The following is an 18,678-nucleotide window of genomic DNA, read 5'->3' on the forward strand; positions in this document are numbered from 1 at the left end:
AACCAGCAGAGCTGGGATGAGGGCTAACACAAATGAATGCAAGATCTTGAGTGCAATGTTCTATGATGCTATTTTTAGACACAACATTCTTCATTGATTTTGTATTATTCATGATTCTAGCAGTTTTCAAGTATCCATTTGGATGGCTCCATTGAGAAAAGTTGGGTGTCTTGTGAAACAATGATGCTCATGGTTCAAGATCTTTTTGTCAAGTATTTGAAAATTTAGTTTTTTAAAGGAAGGTCTCATTTCTGTGAAATACTTCTGTTCTTTAAATGGCGATCAACACCTCTCAAAGTCTTTCATTTTGGGGTGACTTTGCTTTACAATGCGGCTTTAAAAGTTTTATCTAGCTGTTTATTATCTGATAAATAAGTTGCTTGTGTGTTTTAAAATTAGATTTATGAATCAAAAATGGGAGTATCAGTGGAGGAAAGGTATTTGACTATAGAAAATTTTTGTTATATAGATAGAGAATTAAAGAGAGAATATCATGAAAATTTCTGATATTTTAAATACCATTTTCGCCAAGAATAAAAATTATGCAACTGTGCCTTTGCTGAGCTTAATTAAATTTAAAAATTAGCTTATTATAATGAAAATTTGAACATTTGATAAAAATACATTTCTATGCAAAGGACTCTGATTTGGATAGTTCTAGAAACTAAAATAAATTGGATATTTTATTGCTTCCCTTTTAGAATGTTGAAATTATTAAGAAGGCTAATCTTAAATGTATTTTTCCAGATTTAAAATGACTAAGAATGTCTAGTCACCACATTAACCAATATGGCTGCCATTAGTTAAATGTACCCTTTAAACAATTCAGTGTGGTGTGTCTAAATTAGGACAAGGGTAGATTTGCCACTTTTGTTCAGTGATTGACGAGATTATGGCAGCACCTGGTTTACAAAATGCACACACACAAAAATAACTGCCACAGGATGCTAGGACATGAAGATCAACCTTTTCCTTATACATTAACATGAGAATGAGGGAGGGAAGGAGGGGGGAAGAGAGAAAGACAGAGGTGAGGTAAACAAACTCAGTCTTCAGGAGTACTGAGTATTCAGTGTATCTACTTAATGGTACTAATTATTTTAAAGTGTCACTACTTTTATAGTGCTTTTCTGAGGGAATTACTTCAAGTTTTTGTTTTTGATATTGTCTTCTATTTTAAGTTACAAATGAAATCACTCCATGGAAATTGAAATAAGACTTCATCTCCTTGATGCTTAAAGTTCAAGTACAAATATATTACTTTTTAGCAGGGTAGATGAAATTTTCCATTTCATTTTTGTAGAATTTCTACAACAATTATAGAATTATGAAAGTGTGAAGTTTATCTTATGAACACTCTTAATAGATTTTTTTATTTCTACTTACACAAATGAATTCTCCTTGGGTATTTTCCCTTATATCCCTTATAAACAGATAAATAATCTTGAAAGTAGTTATTTATACTACAAATTTCATAGAATGGGTAGTTTCACTTGACTAATGATAATAAGAAGGGATAAAGTTAAGTTCAAGGCATGTGAGGAGAATATAGTTTCTAAAGAGCTGTTGCTTCCACAGTTAATTGACTAAGACCTATTATTTACATAACATTCATGGTAGTGTTGGTGCACATCTTTAATCCCAGCACTTGGGAGGCAGAAGCAGGCAAATCTCTGAGTTGAAGGCCAGCCTGGTCTACAAAGTGAGTTTCAGGACAGCCTGGGCTGTTACACAGAGAAACCCTATCTTGGAAAACAAAATAAAGCAAACAAAGAAACAAAACTTCATGGCTTGCACTAACCTAAGTGTGTGTGTGTGAGTGTGTGTGTGTGTGTGTGTTAGAATAAGTGATTTCCATACACTGACCCCATGGTACTTTCCCCTGAGGTCTGTGGCTGCTCTTCTCCTTCCTGTTACTCAACAAGTCATTAGCCTCTGGGGCCCTTCAACTCTCATTTGTGGGTCTTTACAAATGCCCTTTGGATGCCTTCCCTCCTTCCCTCTATCTCATCACCTATTCTGCGATACATCTGCTATTTATTTATTTATTTATTTATTTATTTATTTATGCTGTGAAATAACCTTTGCTGCATTTGCATTACAGTTTCTCTAGAAAGTGCCACATCATCTAGTTTTCATGTGTTTATATAACTTATTGTTCTAATGGATGGTCTCAAAATGCTTTACAGAACTCCAAAAGCCATCCCATTGTTTCTTTGAATAGGAGGACTTCATCATATTTTTACAATTTGATGTACAATCCCCCTCCCCACCAAGCATTACAAAACAGTTTCTTTTACTTAAGTTACTAGGAAATTATTTACTTTATTGTGCTTCCATAAAATTCAGAAATCATGTAAACAATCTGTGTTATGAATTAACTGGTAGAGCATCTATTTCTGAGTGTTAAGGAATTGCCGAGAGTGATTAAGCCTGCTCTTTCTCTCTTTCTGGCTCTGAATGGAGTGTTGACAGCCAACGAAGAGCTTCTTCAATAAATCCATTCTCATGTTCAAGTTTTTCCAGATGTGAGAAATAATTAAGTCTTTGCATTTATTGGAGCCTTTTATGCTTTTCAGGCAGGGAACTGGCAGCTGGGATGGATTAACTCTGCTTGAGTGTGTATTTGTTGTTTGAGGTATGTGTGAATGCATATACATGTATGCATGCATACATGTAACACTTGCAAATAGTAAAACACAGTCAAACTTGAAAATAAAACAGAGAAAGAGGTTGCTTACAACACATGCTACACATTTTCATTGCTGCCCTTCATAATTGAGAGCACTGTCTCCAGTGAGTCCCCTTTTCTTTATTTTTTGCTACATGTTAAAGAAATGAGGATAAAAGATTAATAACTGTTAAGTAACATTTTGAAAAGTATGTGATTCTTATAAATAAAATACAAAATAAGCACATTTCAAATATTTTAATGTATTAATAAATGAGGGGACTAGTAAGATGTTACAACTGGTTCAGAAGTGGACTTGGGAAGCACAGATACATAAATAATAAGGAATTCTGAAATGAATTTATAAATAGATGCAAAGCCAATAATCAATTGTGTTCTCTAAGACATAATTTGCATTTCTGTAGATAAGGATCCTTTGTATTGTTATCAATTTTTAACAGCTTGCAAAATTACAAAAATAGCTTAAAGACAGTAAAAGGACATATAGTTACAAAGAAACACTAGATAAGACACTCCCATTATTTTAAGGTCAGTGTCAAAGTCTTTCACAATTATTCCTGCTATATTTCACATAGAAGTCTAGGAAAGAGATACATACATGTGTATTTATATGTATATGCATACATACATCTCCTTTTTGTGTGGAAATAAGGCTGTTTGATCCTGCCTAACTCTTCTGGCTAAAAGCCATATTCGGATAGTTCAAACCGAAGACTTTTTGTTGAAGACTGGGCAACAGTGAGAACCCAAGAGTCAAATGAGTTATAGAGCATTATACCCCTTAATAGGTGAGAAAGAAGTGAGTCAGGTTGGCAATTTTAGGGAAGAATAAGTGTGTTTTAGGGGAGGCCAATGGACTCACAAAGACAATATACTCAGACAGTTTGTTTAGGTTTTGAGTATTTGGTTTCTTCTTTGGTTGATGAAATAACATGGTGGAAGCCAACTGTGTTTCCTTTTTCAATCTTGGTGTAAACAAAGGGTTTTCAAAGAAGTACCTCTTCCAGTTTCTGCTGATTCCCAAGTGACTGTACACTAAAACATCCTGCAGCCCGTGGCACCATATTTTAAGGTGTCTTCAATCTCAACTCAGAAGTGAACCATAATTTATTGTAATACTTTATTAGGAATTATCATATGTAAGTCAATTGTCTCCATGCTGGAGAAAAGGAAAAAACACTTTCTGAAAAAAAAGAACTGAATGGAATAAGTATGGAACATCTGTCAGAAAATATGACCTTTGTTGCATGTGACCCTGGGGATACCCCGGGTAGGGAGGAGGCACCATGTGACTCAGTAGGCTGGTACAGATGTGTTTCCTTGGCCAGGGGCTGTATCTCTTCACATTGTCATTACTTACTTGTCAATACTCATACGTAAACATCAAACTGTTAAAAGTTCAGGAGACATCAGAATTATAATTATACAAATCAGCTCTTATCTGTTCAGTGTCAGACCCTGCGCAATGCCTTTCTTTACCCTTTGAAAGGCTAAGACCCCTGTATAATTGTGCTTTTCTTGTAACTATGCACCTTTACAGAGTAGGTGGGAGTTCAAGTGATTCCCTTTCATTAAAGTGTCATTTTAATTTATGCCAAATAGGAGGCAGGGAAGGAGTAAAGGATTTGCTGCAGAAGGCATGGTTGAGCCAGATTTGGAATTCCGTGGTTTCACCTTGAGGAATGTGATCTCTTGTGTTGGTCTCGTTCTGTATCACTTCAGGGAGAGAGGACCAAAGTAGAAATGTAGACAGTGAAATGAAGAGTATAAAAGTAGACAGGGGATTAGCAACTGCAGAGATATTCCCTTTGGGAGTACCCCAGGGTGAAAGTGTGTATTAGTATATAACATTAAACTAGGTTTTAAGGGGGGAAAAGTATAGATCTTTTTGAAATATAATCACTACCCATACAAAGAGCACTTTTTTATTCCCCCAAGTCAGATTTTAGCCCTATTGGCAGGAAAGCTTGGCTATGATAAAAATCAGGGCTTAATATTTTTGGAGGAAATGTGACATGAATTTTATATTAAACTCATATGTGAAGGAAAAGAAGATGTATTAAGTCAAAAGTCATGGCATATGTGGCTTGCCAGAAAGTCCATTAAAGAATTTACCCAGAAAACTTTGATTTTTTTATTTCCTTCCAGGGTATGTTTTATTCACCACTGTATCTTCTTCATCAGGCATAGAACCGACAGCAGCATCACTATGCAATAAGCAGGGCTTCAGTTAGGTCTTGAGACCAGTGTTCCACCCAATACTCATTACATCATTTTGCAAATGAAGCAGATCGTTAATTGTTCTTGGCCTTAAGTTTGTCCTCTCTGAAGGAAAGCACACTAAGTGGGGAGTTTGTGTTAGTTTTTAGCACTGGGTTCCAAGCTGTGTAAGGCTATCCACCTACTTGTAGAAACCAAGCAAGCTTGGTAATAACCCAGGCATGTTCTTAGCCATCTTTTTGCTTTTTATGTTTATTTTAAGACAAGGTCTCACTAAATTCTCCAGACTGGCTTGAAACTCACTCTGTAGCTCAGGCTGACTTTGAACTTGTGATTCTTTTGCTCCTATCTGCCAAAAATAGCTGGGAATACGTGCTTTTGTGATTAAGCTTAGTGCCTAAAGATTTACTAAGGATCCTTACAATTTTAAAATTCTGATTCCAACCTCTCAAAAGGAAAAAAAATGTGTTCATATTGTGTGTGGTTTTGGTTGTGCTTTTGAAACTTTTGTTCATTAAGGTTTGACTGATTATTTTCTTGCAGCCCAGTTTAGTGCCAATAAGAACTCAGAGCATGACTGAAAACGAGAAGAGACACTGCTCAAGCCTCATGTAGGCCATGTCACTTGAAGTGGAAACTAAGAGGTGCATCTTAGATAGTGTTGGTTGGAATACACACACACACACACACACACACACACACACACACACACGTGGGTGTGTATGCTTCTAGAGGTTTGCTATTATTCATCCATAGAAAGTATTTCCTTCTTGAAGGTAGTGCAGTAGATAGTCTAGATAATATCAGAATTGTCTTTTGAGAGAAGACACGAGGGAAACAAAGTTCACAATTCTTCTCCTTAAGGACAAGTTTAATGTACAAAAAATTTACTGTAGGCTGGGATGACATGACTGTAATCTAAGGTTTCCCAATTTAGCATTCTGGGGACAATTTCTTTTTGGCATTTTGCTGGTTAAATGGTGTCCGTGATGCCTTTAATTTGACCTCGATCCAGAACTGCTTCGTGAGGAAGCCAACAATTCTTGTAGAAGGCAGTCAGATGTAACAATGTCTCCCTCAGTCACATTTCACAGAAGGTAGCAGATGTCATTAAGGGACTGTGGTAGGCTGAATAGATGGGATGAGATGAGGTAGACTGGATTCATGTTTGGGAAATGAGAGGTTTAACAAACTGGGTGGGGTGTTTGATTGATGGTCATCAAAGATCTCTGCATGTGTCAGTGTGGCATTTAGCACTCATCTTGGCAGGCATAGAAATTCTTTTACAGGTTGCTTCAATAGATTTGTTTTAGATCATTGTTTTTTCTTTTATCAACTAATTTGTGGAATGTATTTTGTCTTTTGGAAAATAATTTGAAAAATTCTGTTTATGATGGTTATACAGACAGAATGTCTTACTCATTAGAATTTTCAGTTTAGGTAAGACTGAGATATTTTTTTAAATTGATAAGGATAAGTACATAAATAAACATTCCATAGTTGAAGTGTAAAGTGTAAAGTGAAGCTCCATAGCTTCAGCATGACTATTTGACATCAATAGACATTCAGTGGGATATATAGACATTAGGGATGGTTAACTTCAGTGTTTTTTATTTGAAAAAATTATAATAGTTTCAAGTAGATATGATATCAAGTATGTATCATATGTGGCTATTTGGAATGATGTATTCTTTTGGATACAGATGTATTTTACATAATTAATTTAATTAGTCACCATAGGGTGTTTTTCTAATTCTGACCACTGATATGCTATAATTTTGTAAAAAGGAAATTTATCCTAAAATTTAAACAGCTGTATTAACACATCTGGAGTGATAGATTCTTAGAATTGCTTAACTTGACAACAAAGGATATTCTATGAGAAGTATTTTCTTAATTTAAGAACTAGTGAGATATGTCACATGACAAATATGATCACTTAATTTCTTAATTTTCCAAGTGTGGAATACAGTGAAATTATAAAAAAAAATGACTAGTGAGAAAAATGCAGAGGATGGTTATTTTTGAAGCAGTGGTGCTTCTACAAGTCTTAAATAAAATATCAACATATATTAACTTCAACTTCACATGTTTAATGATGTTTACAATTAATGCGATACACTATTCCCTAATTTGAGATTAACAGTCATAATTAACTTAGAATATATTCTTTGAAGTGGTTCAAAGGGATTTTTGTAATAAATTATTAGCCTCTAATCATCTAATACAAAGTGAGTAGTTTTGGGGGATGTGAGAACTATGTTAAAATCTCATAAAACATTTAATTTAAGTTAATGAAATTATTTTGTATGGTGCAGATTCTCTCTGTGGAAACAGAGCCATGTCTGACATTCCAGAGAAAGCTTTATTTAGACCAAGTTGAGAAATTTTTGAGATAACAGGCTTTAGGCCATGCTATCTTGAGTGTTATAGCTGTGTAGATTTCTAGAATCTTCCAGTCCTCTTTAAACCAATTTTTTTGATGAATTCAGTTAGTGAACTATAAAAAACATTTTTTTTGTCTTAAGCCATCTAAAGAATGTTGATTTTAAGTGTGTGAAGCTGAGCTTTGCCTCAGAAGATGCGAATCTTCACTGGTAAGGCCGGCTCTGATTCAGTGTCTACTGACACACAATTGAGATAAGGAGAGTGACATGAGCCAGGAATAAAGTCCTGCAAACGTGTGGCTTTCAGTGCCCCAGTGACTTCAGAGCACAAGGGTGTGGTGGTCCATGAAAAGACACAAGTTTTAAAGCATTAATATTTTGACAGGGTAAGAATGAAGGTGCCTGCATTTGAGGATGTAAAAGATGAAACTGAAGAGGAGAAAGTGGAGGAGGAAGAAAAGCAGGAGGACAAGGTGAGTGAGAAAGAATTTGCTTAAGAACAGCACTTAGTCCCTTAACAGACAAGGAGAAAACGGCCCCTTTCTCTCTCTCTTTATTTTCCACAGGTATTTCTTAAACCTGTTATTGAAGACCTAAGCATGGAACTGGCCAGAAAGTGCACTGATCTCATTAGTGATGTGAGTGGCTCTGAAGAATTTTGTCTTATTTGCTTTGTTCACATGGAATGGTCTTGGGGCTGGAGAGAAAACCCTGAGGTCACCTCTTAGAGCACAGTCATTTTTAGATCATAGAACAAGACATAAACATATTAGGTGATTTTTCCCAAGGTCGATTGGTAGGAGACTTCTGCTGGAGCAATTGTCCTTATTCCTAATCTAGGTCCTGTCTCATCTAAGTTGTACAGTCTCCCTGAATTGCATGGTGTTTGAGAACTCCCAAGACTTTAAAATTAGCAGAATTTATCTTTGCAGGAATTCTGTCTGAACAAATGATTTTCAGTATGGAAGATCTTCTGCTAAATGAATGGTGCTTAATTTTCTGAGGGTCTTATGAAGTTTCTGTCAAATGCAATTATTTTTCCAAATTGTAAAAATGCGTGTACCTTTACTTGCACCTAACATTTCTTTGCAATATATGGGTGTGTGTGTGTGTGTATTAACTGAAACTGTACATTAAAAACTCTGGTTTATATGATAATGTCGTTGAAAAGGAACATTTTTTTAAGAAACTGAAGCTAGTTTATATTGTATTCAAAGGATATCCAGAGTTATTTAATGTAAACCTGTATACATACATGATAAGTATATAAATAGAATTCTAGATGCATAAAGAAAAATATTTCTCACTAGAGATGAGAGCCCATCACATCCTCAAAAATAATATAAGAGAATTGCTGGCATAAAAAAGCATGGAGTTCTATGAAATGAAGTGTAGCTGTGGCTGCATTCTGGAGTGAGTGCAAAACTGGCTGCATCTGTTGTTTTTAATATGCAAAGTTTGATTCCTGGGCAGTAGGGTAGTTTATTGGCCAGTTCTCCCTGAGTCAACTCAACAATAACCTTGGAAGTGTTATTGACATTGGCGGGTTTAGCTCTTCAAGTGTAATGTTTATAATTCTAAGATGAAATGTACATTGAAAATGCTGCATCTATTCTTTACAACACTGTGATGGCTGCATAAATGCTAGCTACTCTAAACCACTCCATCTGTAATTTTTATATGTTTGATAAAAAGGTGATAGTCAATGGAAATATGCACACTTCTTCCCATATTCCTGAAATGATGTGATCTAGTTAAATTTTAAATCAACTTTTATTTGTGTTATTGCTTAGTAAAAACCGAAATTTACTTAATGCATGTGACAATTCTTTGTAAGCTGCAATAATAAGAAAGTGACAATGGCAGCAATGACCTTGACACCAGTGGCGGTTAAAACTCATTGAGCACTATGTGCCAGGTGCTGTAGCTTGTGATGTTGGATCTCCTATTTCCCCCCTTTTGAGAAGCAAGGAGATGGAAGCACACAGAGGTTAAAACAGGGAGGTGAACACAAAGCTCTTTCTCTTTGCTCTGTTGTTACTTTTCAGAGTGGATGTCCATGTAAAACTTATTACTCTCAGACTAACATTAGTAGCAGCAATGTCATCATTTAAAACCCAGCTCTGAATGCAGTGCCTCTTCTGCCTTTTATGTGTCTTTATTGGAGTGTAATTATTGCTAGGCTGTGGCTTTAATTAGGTAGGTGATTTATTGGAGTGTTTTGGGCAGGATTGCTTATTGGTGGCGGAAGAACCTTCCTGTAGGGAGACACAATGCCTTCTTACCACGTTGTGAATGCAAACTCCATGCCATTTCTCTCCCTGTTAGGTGAAATCAAACACATGGAAGAAATTTGTGTTTATTGTAGATTTATGTTTCATGGAAAAAATGTTTGTACTACTTAAATATTTGGAACATGATTATTGTCCCTTAATTTATATGTGCTTACATTTTATTTCATCAGAGAATTCTGTATATCCTAAGATACTCATTTAGTTTCTAGAATTTTACATGGATTAATAAAGATTCTGAAAAATTACACTAATTTCTAAAATATTAATTAAAGGAAGGGTTTACCCAATCATTTTAAAACCAAATGGTAGGGCTGAGGATATGGTTGAGCACGAGTGTGTCTCTCTTGTACCTAAAAGGTCTTCAACTGCAAAATAAATAGTAAATAAACAAGCAAACAAACAGATATATGATAAATTACATGTTTATGTTCCTAGACATTCTAGTTATGTATCACTAAATAAAAGTTAATCGATCTTATTCAGTGACATCAGTATTTTTATGGGGAGGAGATGACCTTATATTTTAAATTCCTTTTTCTTCAAATCAGTACAGTTTCTAAATTTGAAAATTTCATCTCCTCTATATAGTTGCCTAGCCAATTGGTTGTCTAAAGTGTATCAGCCATGGAGTTAAAATCATATATCTAATATATGATGTTTTATCATAGTGAGTTAGACTTGAATGTGTATTGTATGGTGTTTCTAATTATGCAGAACTACATTGGTGCCCCGCATTTAACTTAGGGCACTACTCTCCAGCCATCATGTTAAACTAAAATAGGAACCTTCAAATGATTTGGTGGGGTTTTACACTCCATCCTGTCCTGGAGGAGCATCAGGACATCCTTGCTGTTTTCTGTTTTTTGAAGGCAATTTTGTGGCAAGTTTCCTGAGATTGAAGCAAGATCAGTGTGACCCTCAAGCCTTGGCCATCCTGACAGCTTTCTTCCTTGCTGCACACATGCCAGGCACACCCCCCCCCAACACTTTTATATTGTATACCACAGCAAGCCTCTGGCAGGACACATGCGTCCTAACTCACAGGTGTGCAAACTGGAAGTTGAATGACTGTCCAAGACCACTTGCCTAGTACTGGTGGGGACAATGTTCAAGTGGACTGAAGAGTGCTAGCTGAGGCCAGAGCTTAGCAGTCACCTTGGAGTCAGCTTCGTTTCCCATGCAGGTGTGGGAGTAATGGGGTTCTTTGCATGGGTACTTTTATATGCTCTCCATTGGTCCAATTACTCTTCTTTCAGTCTCTTCTAGCCTCATATATCTCTGTAACAGTATCACAATCAGAACTACGCCCTGCAGTCTAGCCGTGGGTTGCCTGGGACTACGGGTGAGAAGGCATTTAGTTTTGTTCCTGGTGCTCCTCATGATGCTGTTTGGAGATTCACTGACTTGTGGACAGCAGAGTTGTTTTCATTCCTAATTTCAGACCTGTGCCTGATAGCCTGGACCTGTTGTCTTTTATAGCAGCTTGAATGATTGTAGGCTCATGAGGGACAGATTGGATAACCACTCCCTGCATTCCTTCCTCACCCTTTGAGTGTCTGAAGCTCATCTATGCTTGCCATTTCACTTTGACAGGTGGGGGGGAGGCTGTCATTGGAAGCCCTGGAGACAGTGCTATATCCAGATACCTCCCAGACAGTATGTAGAAATGTTAATTAAGACCGGTTTGGGGGTTAGTCCTGGGAGGCTGAACTGTGTGGTTTCTCTCCAGAGAGAAATGTCAGTTTTTCAGGTCAAGTGACTTCTTTTGGGAACCAGTATAAAACATTTCTTCTTTCCTGTTCCCATTGTTTCATTTTCTCCCAGCTTTTTTTCTTCTCTCTTTGTATCTCCCTCATCTAGTTTCTGTTTTGCATTTGAACTGCCCACATCATGGGATTTCCTCAGAACAACTCATATCCCAGTCTTGAGGGACATCTATCTAGCCTCCCAGGCAGCCTCTTAGTATTCCTTTTAAGTGTGTGACACTTGCTGTTTCCCTAACTAAACTCTCTGGTAGATGAAATTGAATGTCAAACACCCCATCAATTCCTCTTATCAATTAGACTTGTCCGTTAGACTGAGCATCCATAATTGTGGTCTAGCAACTTTCTAAAAGGTAGGCATGAAAAATACTGGGCAAAAAGGTATCTTTGATAGGTTTCATATAAGTGAGGCAGAATGAGCTTTGTGTAGAACAAATTAGGCTTCATCTGTGTGCAGCCTGATTCAATATTTTATTTTAAAGCTTACAGGGACAATTTTATTTTCAGGCAAATAAACTTGTTTGCTGTAGACAACTCCTTCCAATGATGAAAACATTCAAAGCCCAGACTGTATTAGAAAACCTGGAAGAGTGACCTTGGTCATGACCTGCTTATTCACAAGTTGTGATCAAATTATAGTCCTTTCCTTAAGACTTACATTCAATGGATGTAGTTTCATTTGCGCAAAGACTTTCTAGATAAGCATGCATGTAAGAAGAAATATTCACAAACATTTCCACATCTGTCATCCACTTTGAGCCATTAGCTAGCTAATCTTGTACTCATCGAAAGAACCATGGGCAGGAACAGGAAGCAACCTTGCACCAATTTCCCCTCTAATTTTAGTGGTAACATTGTGGGATTAGTGGGAAAAGTCAAGGGGAAAGTAAATGTTTAGGACCTCTTATTGACCATGAAACCACCAACTTTTCCCTACTATTTTTTAATTTGAAAATATGTTGGATTGCATGTTTTCTATGTGACAGGGGGTTGCAAGTTCCAGCAAGAGCTTAATTCAGGGGATTTTTCTCTCCACATACAAAGGAGGTTCTATCTCCATACAGCACCCATTTTTATTCTCCCTGGTTCCTTGTCTTCTGCCCCACCTTCTTCAGTGTCCTGGCTTATCTTCCCATGATGTCATTGCTGCTGCCCCTTGTGATTGGGGGAGAAAGATAGAAGCAAAGCACAGAATGTTAGAAGCTCTCCTGGGAACGTTGCACTGAGTCTCTTGTGTTAGAAGCTCTCCCGGGAACGTTGCACTGAGTCTCTTGTGTTAGAAGCTCTCCCGGGAACGTTGCACTGAGCCTCTTGTGTTAGAAGCTCTCCCGGGAACGTTGCACTGAGCCTCTTGTGTTAGAAGCTCTCCCGGGAACGTTGCACTGAGCCTCTTGTGTTAGAAGCTCTCCCGGGAACGTTGCACTGAGCCTCTTGTGTTAGAAGCTCTCCCAGGAACGTTGCACTGAGTCTCTTGTGTTAGAAGCTCTCCCGGGAACGTTGCACTGAGTCTCTTGTGTTAGAAGCTCTCCCGGGAACGTTGCACTGAGTCTCTTGTGTTAGAAGCTCTCCGGGAACGTTGCACTGAGTCTCTTGTGTTAGAAGCTCTCCGGGAACGTTGCACTGAGTCTCTTGTGTTAGAAGCTCTCCGGGAACGTTGCACTGAGTCTCTTGTGTTAGAAGCTCTCCGGGAACGTTGCACTGAGTCTCTTGTGTTAGAAGCTCTCCGGGAACGTTGCACTGAGTCTCTTGTGTTAGAAGCTCTCCCGGGAACGTTGCACTGAGTCTCTTGTGTTAGAAGCTCTCCCGGGAACGTTGCACTGAGTCTCTTGTGTTAGAAGCTCTCCTGGGAACGTTGCACTGAGTCTCTTGTGTTAGAAGCTCTCCTGGGAACGTTGCACTGAGTCTCTTGTGGGGACCTATTGCCTCTTTATCTCTACATCCTCCCTGGCTGATCAGGGGCCAAAGAAAATGGTACAGTTGTGCATGGGTTAGACCAATTTATCCTTTTGGATTGAGATTGAGTCCCAGTCAGATCTGTGTGTTAGGAGTGAAGGGTTTTGGTTGGGAATCTCACCAATAGATGGAGCCAGTCTTTGATTATAATATGTAGACAAGGTAATGAGTAGCCATCTATTTGGTGAGCTATGTTTGGATGAAACTTTGTATGGTTGATTGATATTGTTCTCATCCATTTATCATTTCCTATCACACCAACATAGGAGTACTACAAATATGTAAGTGAGTTAATTGTGTAAAAGCTTACAATTATTTACTTATTATGCATACTGTGGAATTCATTAGAAATTGCATACAAGCTCATTGGAAATTATGCACACAAACTCATTAGAAATCCAGAACCAGTCATGATATGTGTGTGTTTGTGTGTATGTCTCTGTGAGTATGTGTGTGTGGGCAATTTGTAACACATTTAATAAGATAAATAGCAATAGGCAAATTACTTTAAGTTTCAAAATGCAACTTAAATTTAAAGATGCAAATGCACCCAACTTTTTAATAAAGATCAAAGAAGGTCACGACCCTCACAATCAAGGCTGAACTATTTGCCTGCAGAACAAAGGAAGTAAATACTTCACCCTTATCCCCAGCTCTGTCCACAGCATTTAGTCCCTGTCAGGCGCTATCAGAAGGCCTCCAGCTATAAGCACATACCATTGTGGTGAAGAATGTGATCATGATGGGAAAGATGGTGGCAGAAGATAAAAATAATGAGCCAAACTTAAGCCTAATGATAGGCTATTTTTTTCCTCACACTTAATTATATAACAGGGATACTTTTTCCTCCTATGATCAAAATAGCCTGGTATTTATCATCCTGCCATTAACGATTTAATTACTAGTGACTGAGGAGAGAGATTTGCAGGAACCTTAAATTATGGCTAATCTTTGAGAAGAAAAAAATGTAATTTAGTGCTCAGATAAGATAAATATGTTCTCCTGTTGATTTCATGAATATAGCAAGTGTTTAATATGGTGGGCATTAATATCTAGGAGACACAGCAGTGAAATACAGAATTTTGAAGTTTATTACTGTATTTGTATCTGTTTACACCTCAGGTCAGGTTAGGCCCCTCAAATCAGATTTGCATATGGAAAAATCTCCATGGAATGTTAGTCCATTACATCAATATTAATCATGCCCTCTTAAGAGCTGGGTAGTGGGTGCAAGTAAACATCACATTTGAATTATAATTAGGAAGACCATATAATTTATCATGTGAATTAAGACATTTTTCCCAGTCTAAGTATTTATAGCCTTGTGTAGATAAACACGACTCTATTATAGAAAGATATATATTTCAGCAAATTACTTCCATTCTTGTGATTTCTCTGAAATCTGCCTTACCAAATTTTCAGATTGTCCAGTAGTTAGCATGGCGGGAAGACACTGTTGACCTTTCTTTATCCATATTTCCTGATACTTTTTGAGTCGTGTATCATGAGGAATCTACCCCCACCACCACCACAAGAGAATAATTCTGGCCTCTCCCCAAGAAGCAGCAAGTGATTTCATTTTACCAGTGAATTTCAGAAAACTGAACATGCTCAACTAAGCTGCCAGGTTTTCTCTGGTGAGTCTGCCCACACATAGCACAGTGGTACCCTGGAATGATTTCTACCACCTGGAAAGCATTCTGAGCAGTGCTGGATGGGAGGGAGACAATGGGTGCTGATAACCCCTTGGGGAAGTTGGATGTGAGGGACTTAGCTAGTAATAGGCCTGTTCTGGCCACAGTTTAAGCCCCCTCTCTGCTCCAGTCTGTAAAAGCAACGATGCTAAGAGTAACATCCATTTGTTTAGTTTCTGCCCCTACATCTCAGTATTCCCGTTTTCTGAGAACTTCTTGTTTCCTATCTTGAGGCAGGCAGCTGTTTCAAGCCAAAGACCATGTGGCTAATATGCTTAGGTTTAATCTGTGTGTGTGTATGTGTGTGTGTGTGTGTGTGTGTGAGAGAGAGAGAGAGAGAGAGACAGAGACAGAGACACAGAGAGAATGTCTGTGAATGATGTGTGTGTGTGTGTGTGTGTGATGCGCACATTTGTGTGAGCGATTATGGGCAGAGGACAACCTTGACTATAGGTCATTCCACCTTGGTTTTAGAAAGGGTCTCCCCTCAAAACACCCCCTGACACATGAGCTCCTTGGGGATTCTCTCCTCTTTGCCTTCCATCTGCTTGTAGGAGTGCTGGGATTACAGATGCTTGAGCCGCTTATATGGCTTCTACATAGGTCCCAGAGATTTGAGTTCTGGTCCCCATGCTTGCAGAACAAGGCCCTTCACCCACTAAGCCATTTCCCTAAGCCCCAGGATTGAACCTTAGTGATAACTTCTGCTTGCATATTGAAAGCACAGTTCCCCCTTGCCTGTGTAGTCCTGGACCAGATATCTTGATTTGGCTTTTTTTGAGAAGGATCTTGTATTGCCATCTATAATTCATCAAATAGACTTGAGTAGTTTAACTTTCTGTTAAGAAAAAGTCCACTACAGTTGTTTTTTCCCTTATGTTAATTATCTTTTTCAGATCCATTATAAGGAAGAGTATAAAAAATCCAAGGACAAGTGCACATTTGTGACTGATACTCCTATGCTAAACCATGTCAAAAATATTGGGGCTTTTATTTCTGAGGTAAGGTCTTAAAACCCACCAAATGGACCATGCTTTTCTTTCTTGAGTTTATATGGATAAAAATGTACATTGAAGTCGTAGAATAATTTTGAAAAAAACTCTGAATATTGGTCACATCTAAATTATTTCTAAGAACCAAGTTAATGTGTGTTAATTGATTTTTACTATATTTCACTGGTGTACGTGGTTATACTGTATTTTGACTGTAGTTATCCTTTATGTAGAATTGCTCTTGAAAATAAACATTCCCATTTATGTAGGAGAAAATTCTGGCAGCATAGTCAATTTTAGAAGTTTCAAATTATTCATTTCCTAATGGACATATTTTGGAGGTAGATAATTGGATATCATATTGGAAACAAGTAAAATTTGTCAACTAAATCCACCAAGCATGCCATCTTTGATAAATAATTTTAAATGAGCTCCTTGAGTAGGCTGAGACCCAGCTGGAAAGAGGTACTGACTAGGAAGGCAAAGCAAGGGAAACACTCTATTTCCAGTTGACAAGCCGCAGAGCCTCTACGCGAGCATTCAGCTCCACAGTCCACAGAGGGTCCTGGAGCACCGTGTCATAATCTCTATGTGGAGGATTTGCCTCAGTCTGTGAATTAACTTGAAAAAGAGAACGAATAAGGCAACATTGTAAATGACTGACCTCTAGTGTTTTGTAAGTTGTATTGGAAAGAGATAAATGCGATACGCTCAGGATTATCTAGTAATGTGGAACACTTTTGAGAAAGCCAGTCCATTTTCTGTTATTATTAGTAGCATCTTTAGCTGTGGGGACAAAAGGCCTATGAAGGATATGCTCCATCAATCAACACCCAAATCAGCTCTGAGTGGGGAGGGCTACAGAGGCCTCATCCACAGAGCATGAAGAAGAGTGATTTTCTTTTCCTCGTGTTAGCTACATTATTCATCCTGAATAGAGAAATTGGTGTTCTCAATTTGTGATTGATTAATTTTCCTGAAGGAGTTAACTGCAGAGCAAAAATGACAAGTGGTGACCTATTATATTCTCTAAAACCTAATATTCCCAAGAGGAAATGGTGACTGAGTGTTTGTCTTTTCAAGTAATGATAGAGCTTGTTCATAGCCAGTGCAGGCTGAAGACACACACACACACACACACACACACACACACACACACACACACAGAGAGAGAGAAACACACATAGACACACAGAGGCATACATATGCACTAACATACACACAAACACATACACACAGTTGCACAGAAATACATACATACACAGACACACACACACACACATACACACACACGCACACACACCCGGGATGAAGGAATGGAGTAAATTAACCTACACCTTCTACTGTGGCCAAAGGAAGCCACGAAGGTTTTTAATAAAGGAATACCCCTCATCTTCCTCTTATTATTTAATTATAAAAGTTTAGAGGATTTAATTTGACAATTCTATGCATTTATACAGTGTATTCTGATAAGAACTGGGTAGTTAGCATTTTTCCATCTCCTAAAAACAATTTTTCATTATCAGACAGATAAAAATCATGTATCCTTCTAGGATGAGTGTGGTGTTTCAGAAAACATATGATAGGCTCTGAGCAAATCAGGGGAACTAATGTTTCTTTGTCCTTGTCCTTATTTTGTATCTGCAGGCCTTGGCTACCCATCTTCATCTTTTTTCACAAAATAAATAGTAATTTGTTGAGAACCATGGCCATCCCAAAGTTCTGTAGAACACACGGACATATTTATTACACTTAATTGTCTGAGTTCCTGTTATCCAACCTCACAGTCCTGCAGCGTCTAGTCATCATGATTGCTTGCCTTTAGGTGCTAGACAGTAAATTCTAATGATTTGTATTTTGTGGCTAGAAAGGTCGTAGTGTTCTCAGACCATTTGTTCAGTGGCCAAACACATGAAACTCTCAATACACAGACTTCAGAAATGCACAGATCGAAACAGAAGCTGCCCCATGTCTTTCCATATCGCATTTAAAGCTCTCTCCAGAATCCACTGGATTTATTTCTGTCTTTCAGAATATGCCCATCAGATTTGTTGACATAAATTTAAATAGCCTGCAGGTTTTTAAACCAATCATATTTCTAAAGCAAGCTTTCTTTTATATTTCCAAAAACAAAACAAAAACAGCTGATATTTCTTTTCCCTTTTTTTCCCTCTTAGGCAAAATACAAAGGAACCATTAAGGCTGATCTTTCCAACTGTCTGTATAAACACATGCCTGCCACCATTGACAGTGTCTTTGCAAGAGAAGTGTCGCAGCTTCAGAGTGAGGTGTGACTCAAATTTGTAATCTTATGGAAGTTATTTGGCATTTTTACAAACATTGTTTTTCTTGGTTATCACAAAGATAACTTTAGTTTGGTTAAACTAAACAGATGTTGAAAGCAACTGGCCTATACCGCCAATTATCACAGATGAAGTGGCAGACAACGAAGGAGCCTTCAGGTATAAGTCTGTCGTTGGCCACCTCTTTGCTTCACCACCTCCCACTCGGTTCTCTTTAAAGAGCCGATTCCAATATCACCCAAACAGCTCTACAGATGCACTTCTGAGAGTTACTCCAAATAAGTCTTGTTTTAATGTCTGATTCCTAAACCAACAATATTTCAGTTGAGTTTAAAGTCAGGGAAACACGTGACAGTTGGTTTGGGGCATGCACAGGTATG

The 18,678-nt window shown here is 37.8% G+C and overlaps 1 protein-coding gene across 3 annotated transcripts in view; it reads left to right on the forward strand.

Annotated features, from left to right (window-relative positions):
- The window catches only part of Nebl (nebulette), a 356,567-nt gene that overhangs the window by 231,340 nt on the left and 106,549 nt on the right, over positions 1–18,678 (forward strand). Inside the window, exons 6-9 of one of the 3 annotated variants that reach the window (XM_040755446.1) lie at positions 7,685–7,772; positions 7,866–7,937; positions 15,900–16,004; positions 18,173–18,283. The exons of the other annotated variants lie outside the window; for them this stretch is intronic. Coding sequence (XP_040611380.1) covers positions 7,685–7,772; positions 7,866–7,937; positions 15,900–16,004; positions 18,173–18,283 — 376 coding nt within the window. The remainder of the gene's footprint in view (positions 1–7,684; positions 7,773–7,865; positions 7,938–15,899; positions 16,005–18,172; positions 18,284–18,678) is intronic. 3 annotated transcript variants of the gene reach the window in all.

The sequence above is a fragment of the Mesocricetus auratus genome, unplaced genomic scaffold, assembly GCF_017639785.1.
Source record: "Mesocricetus auratus isolate SY011 unplaced genomic scaffold, BCM_Maur_2.0 Super-Scaffold_100013, whole genome shotgun sequence".
NCBI lineage: Eukaryota > Metazoa > Chordata > Mammalia > Rodentia > Cricetidae > Mesocricetus > Mesocricetus auratus.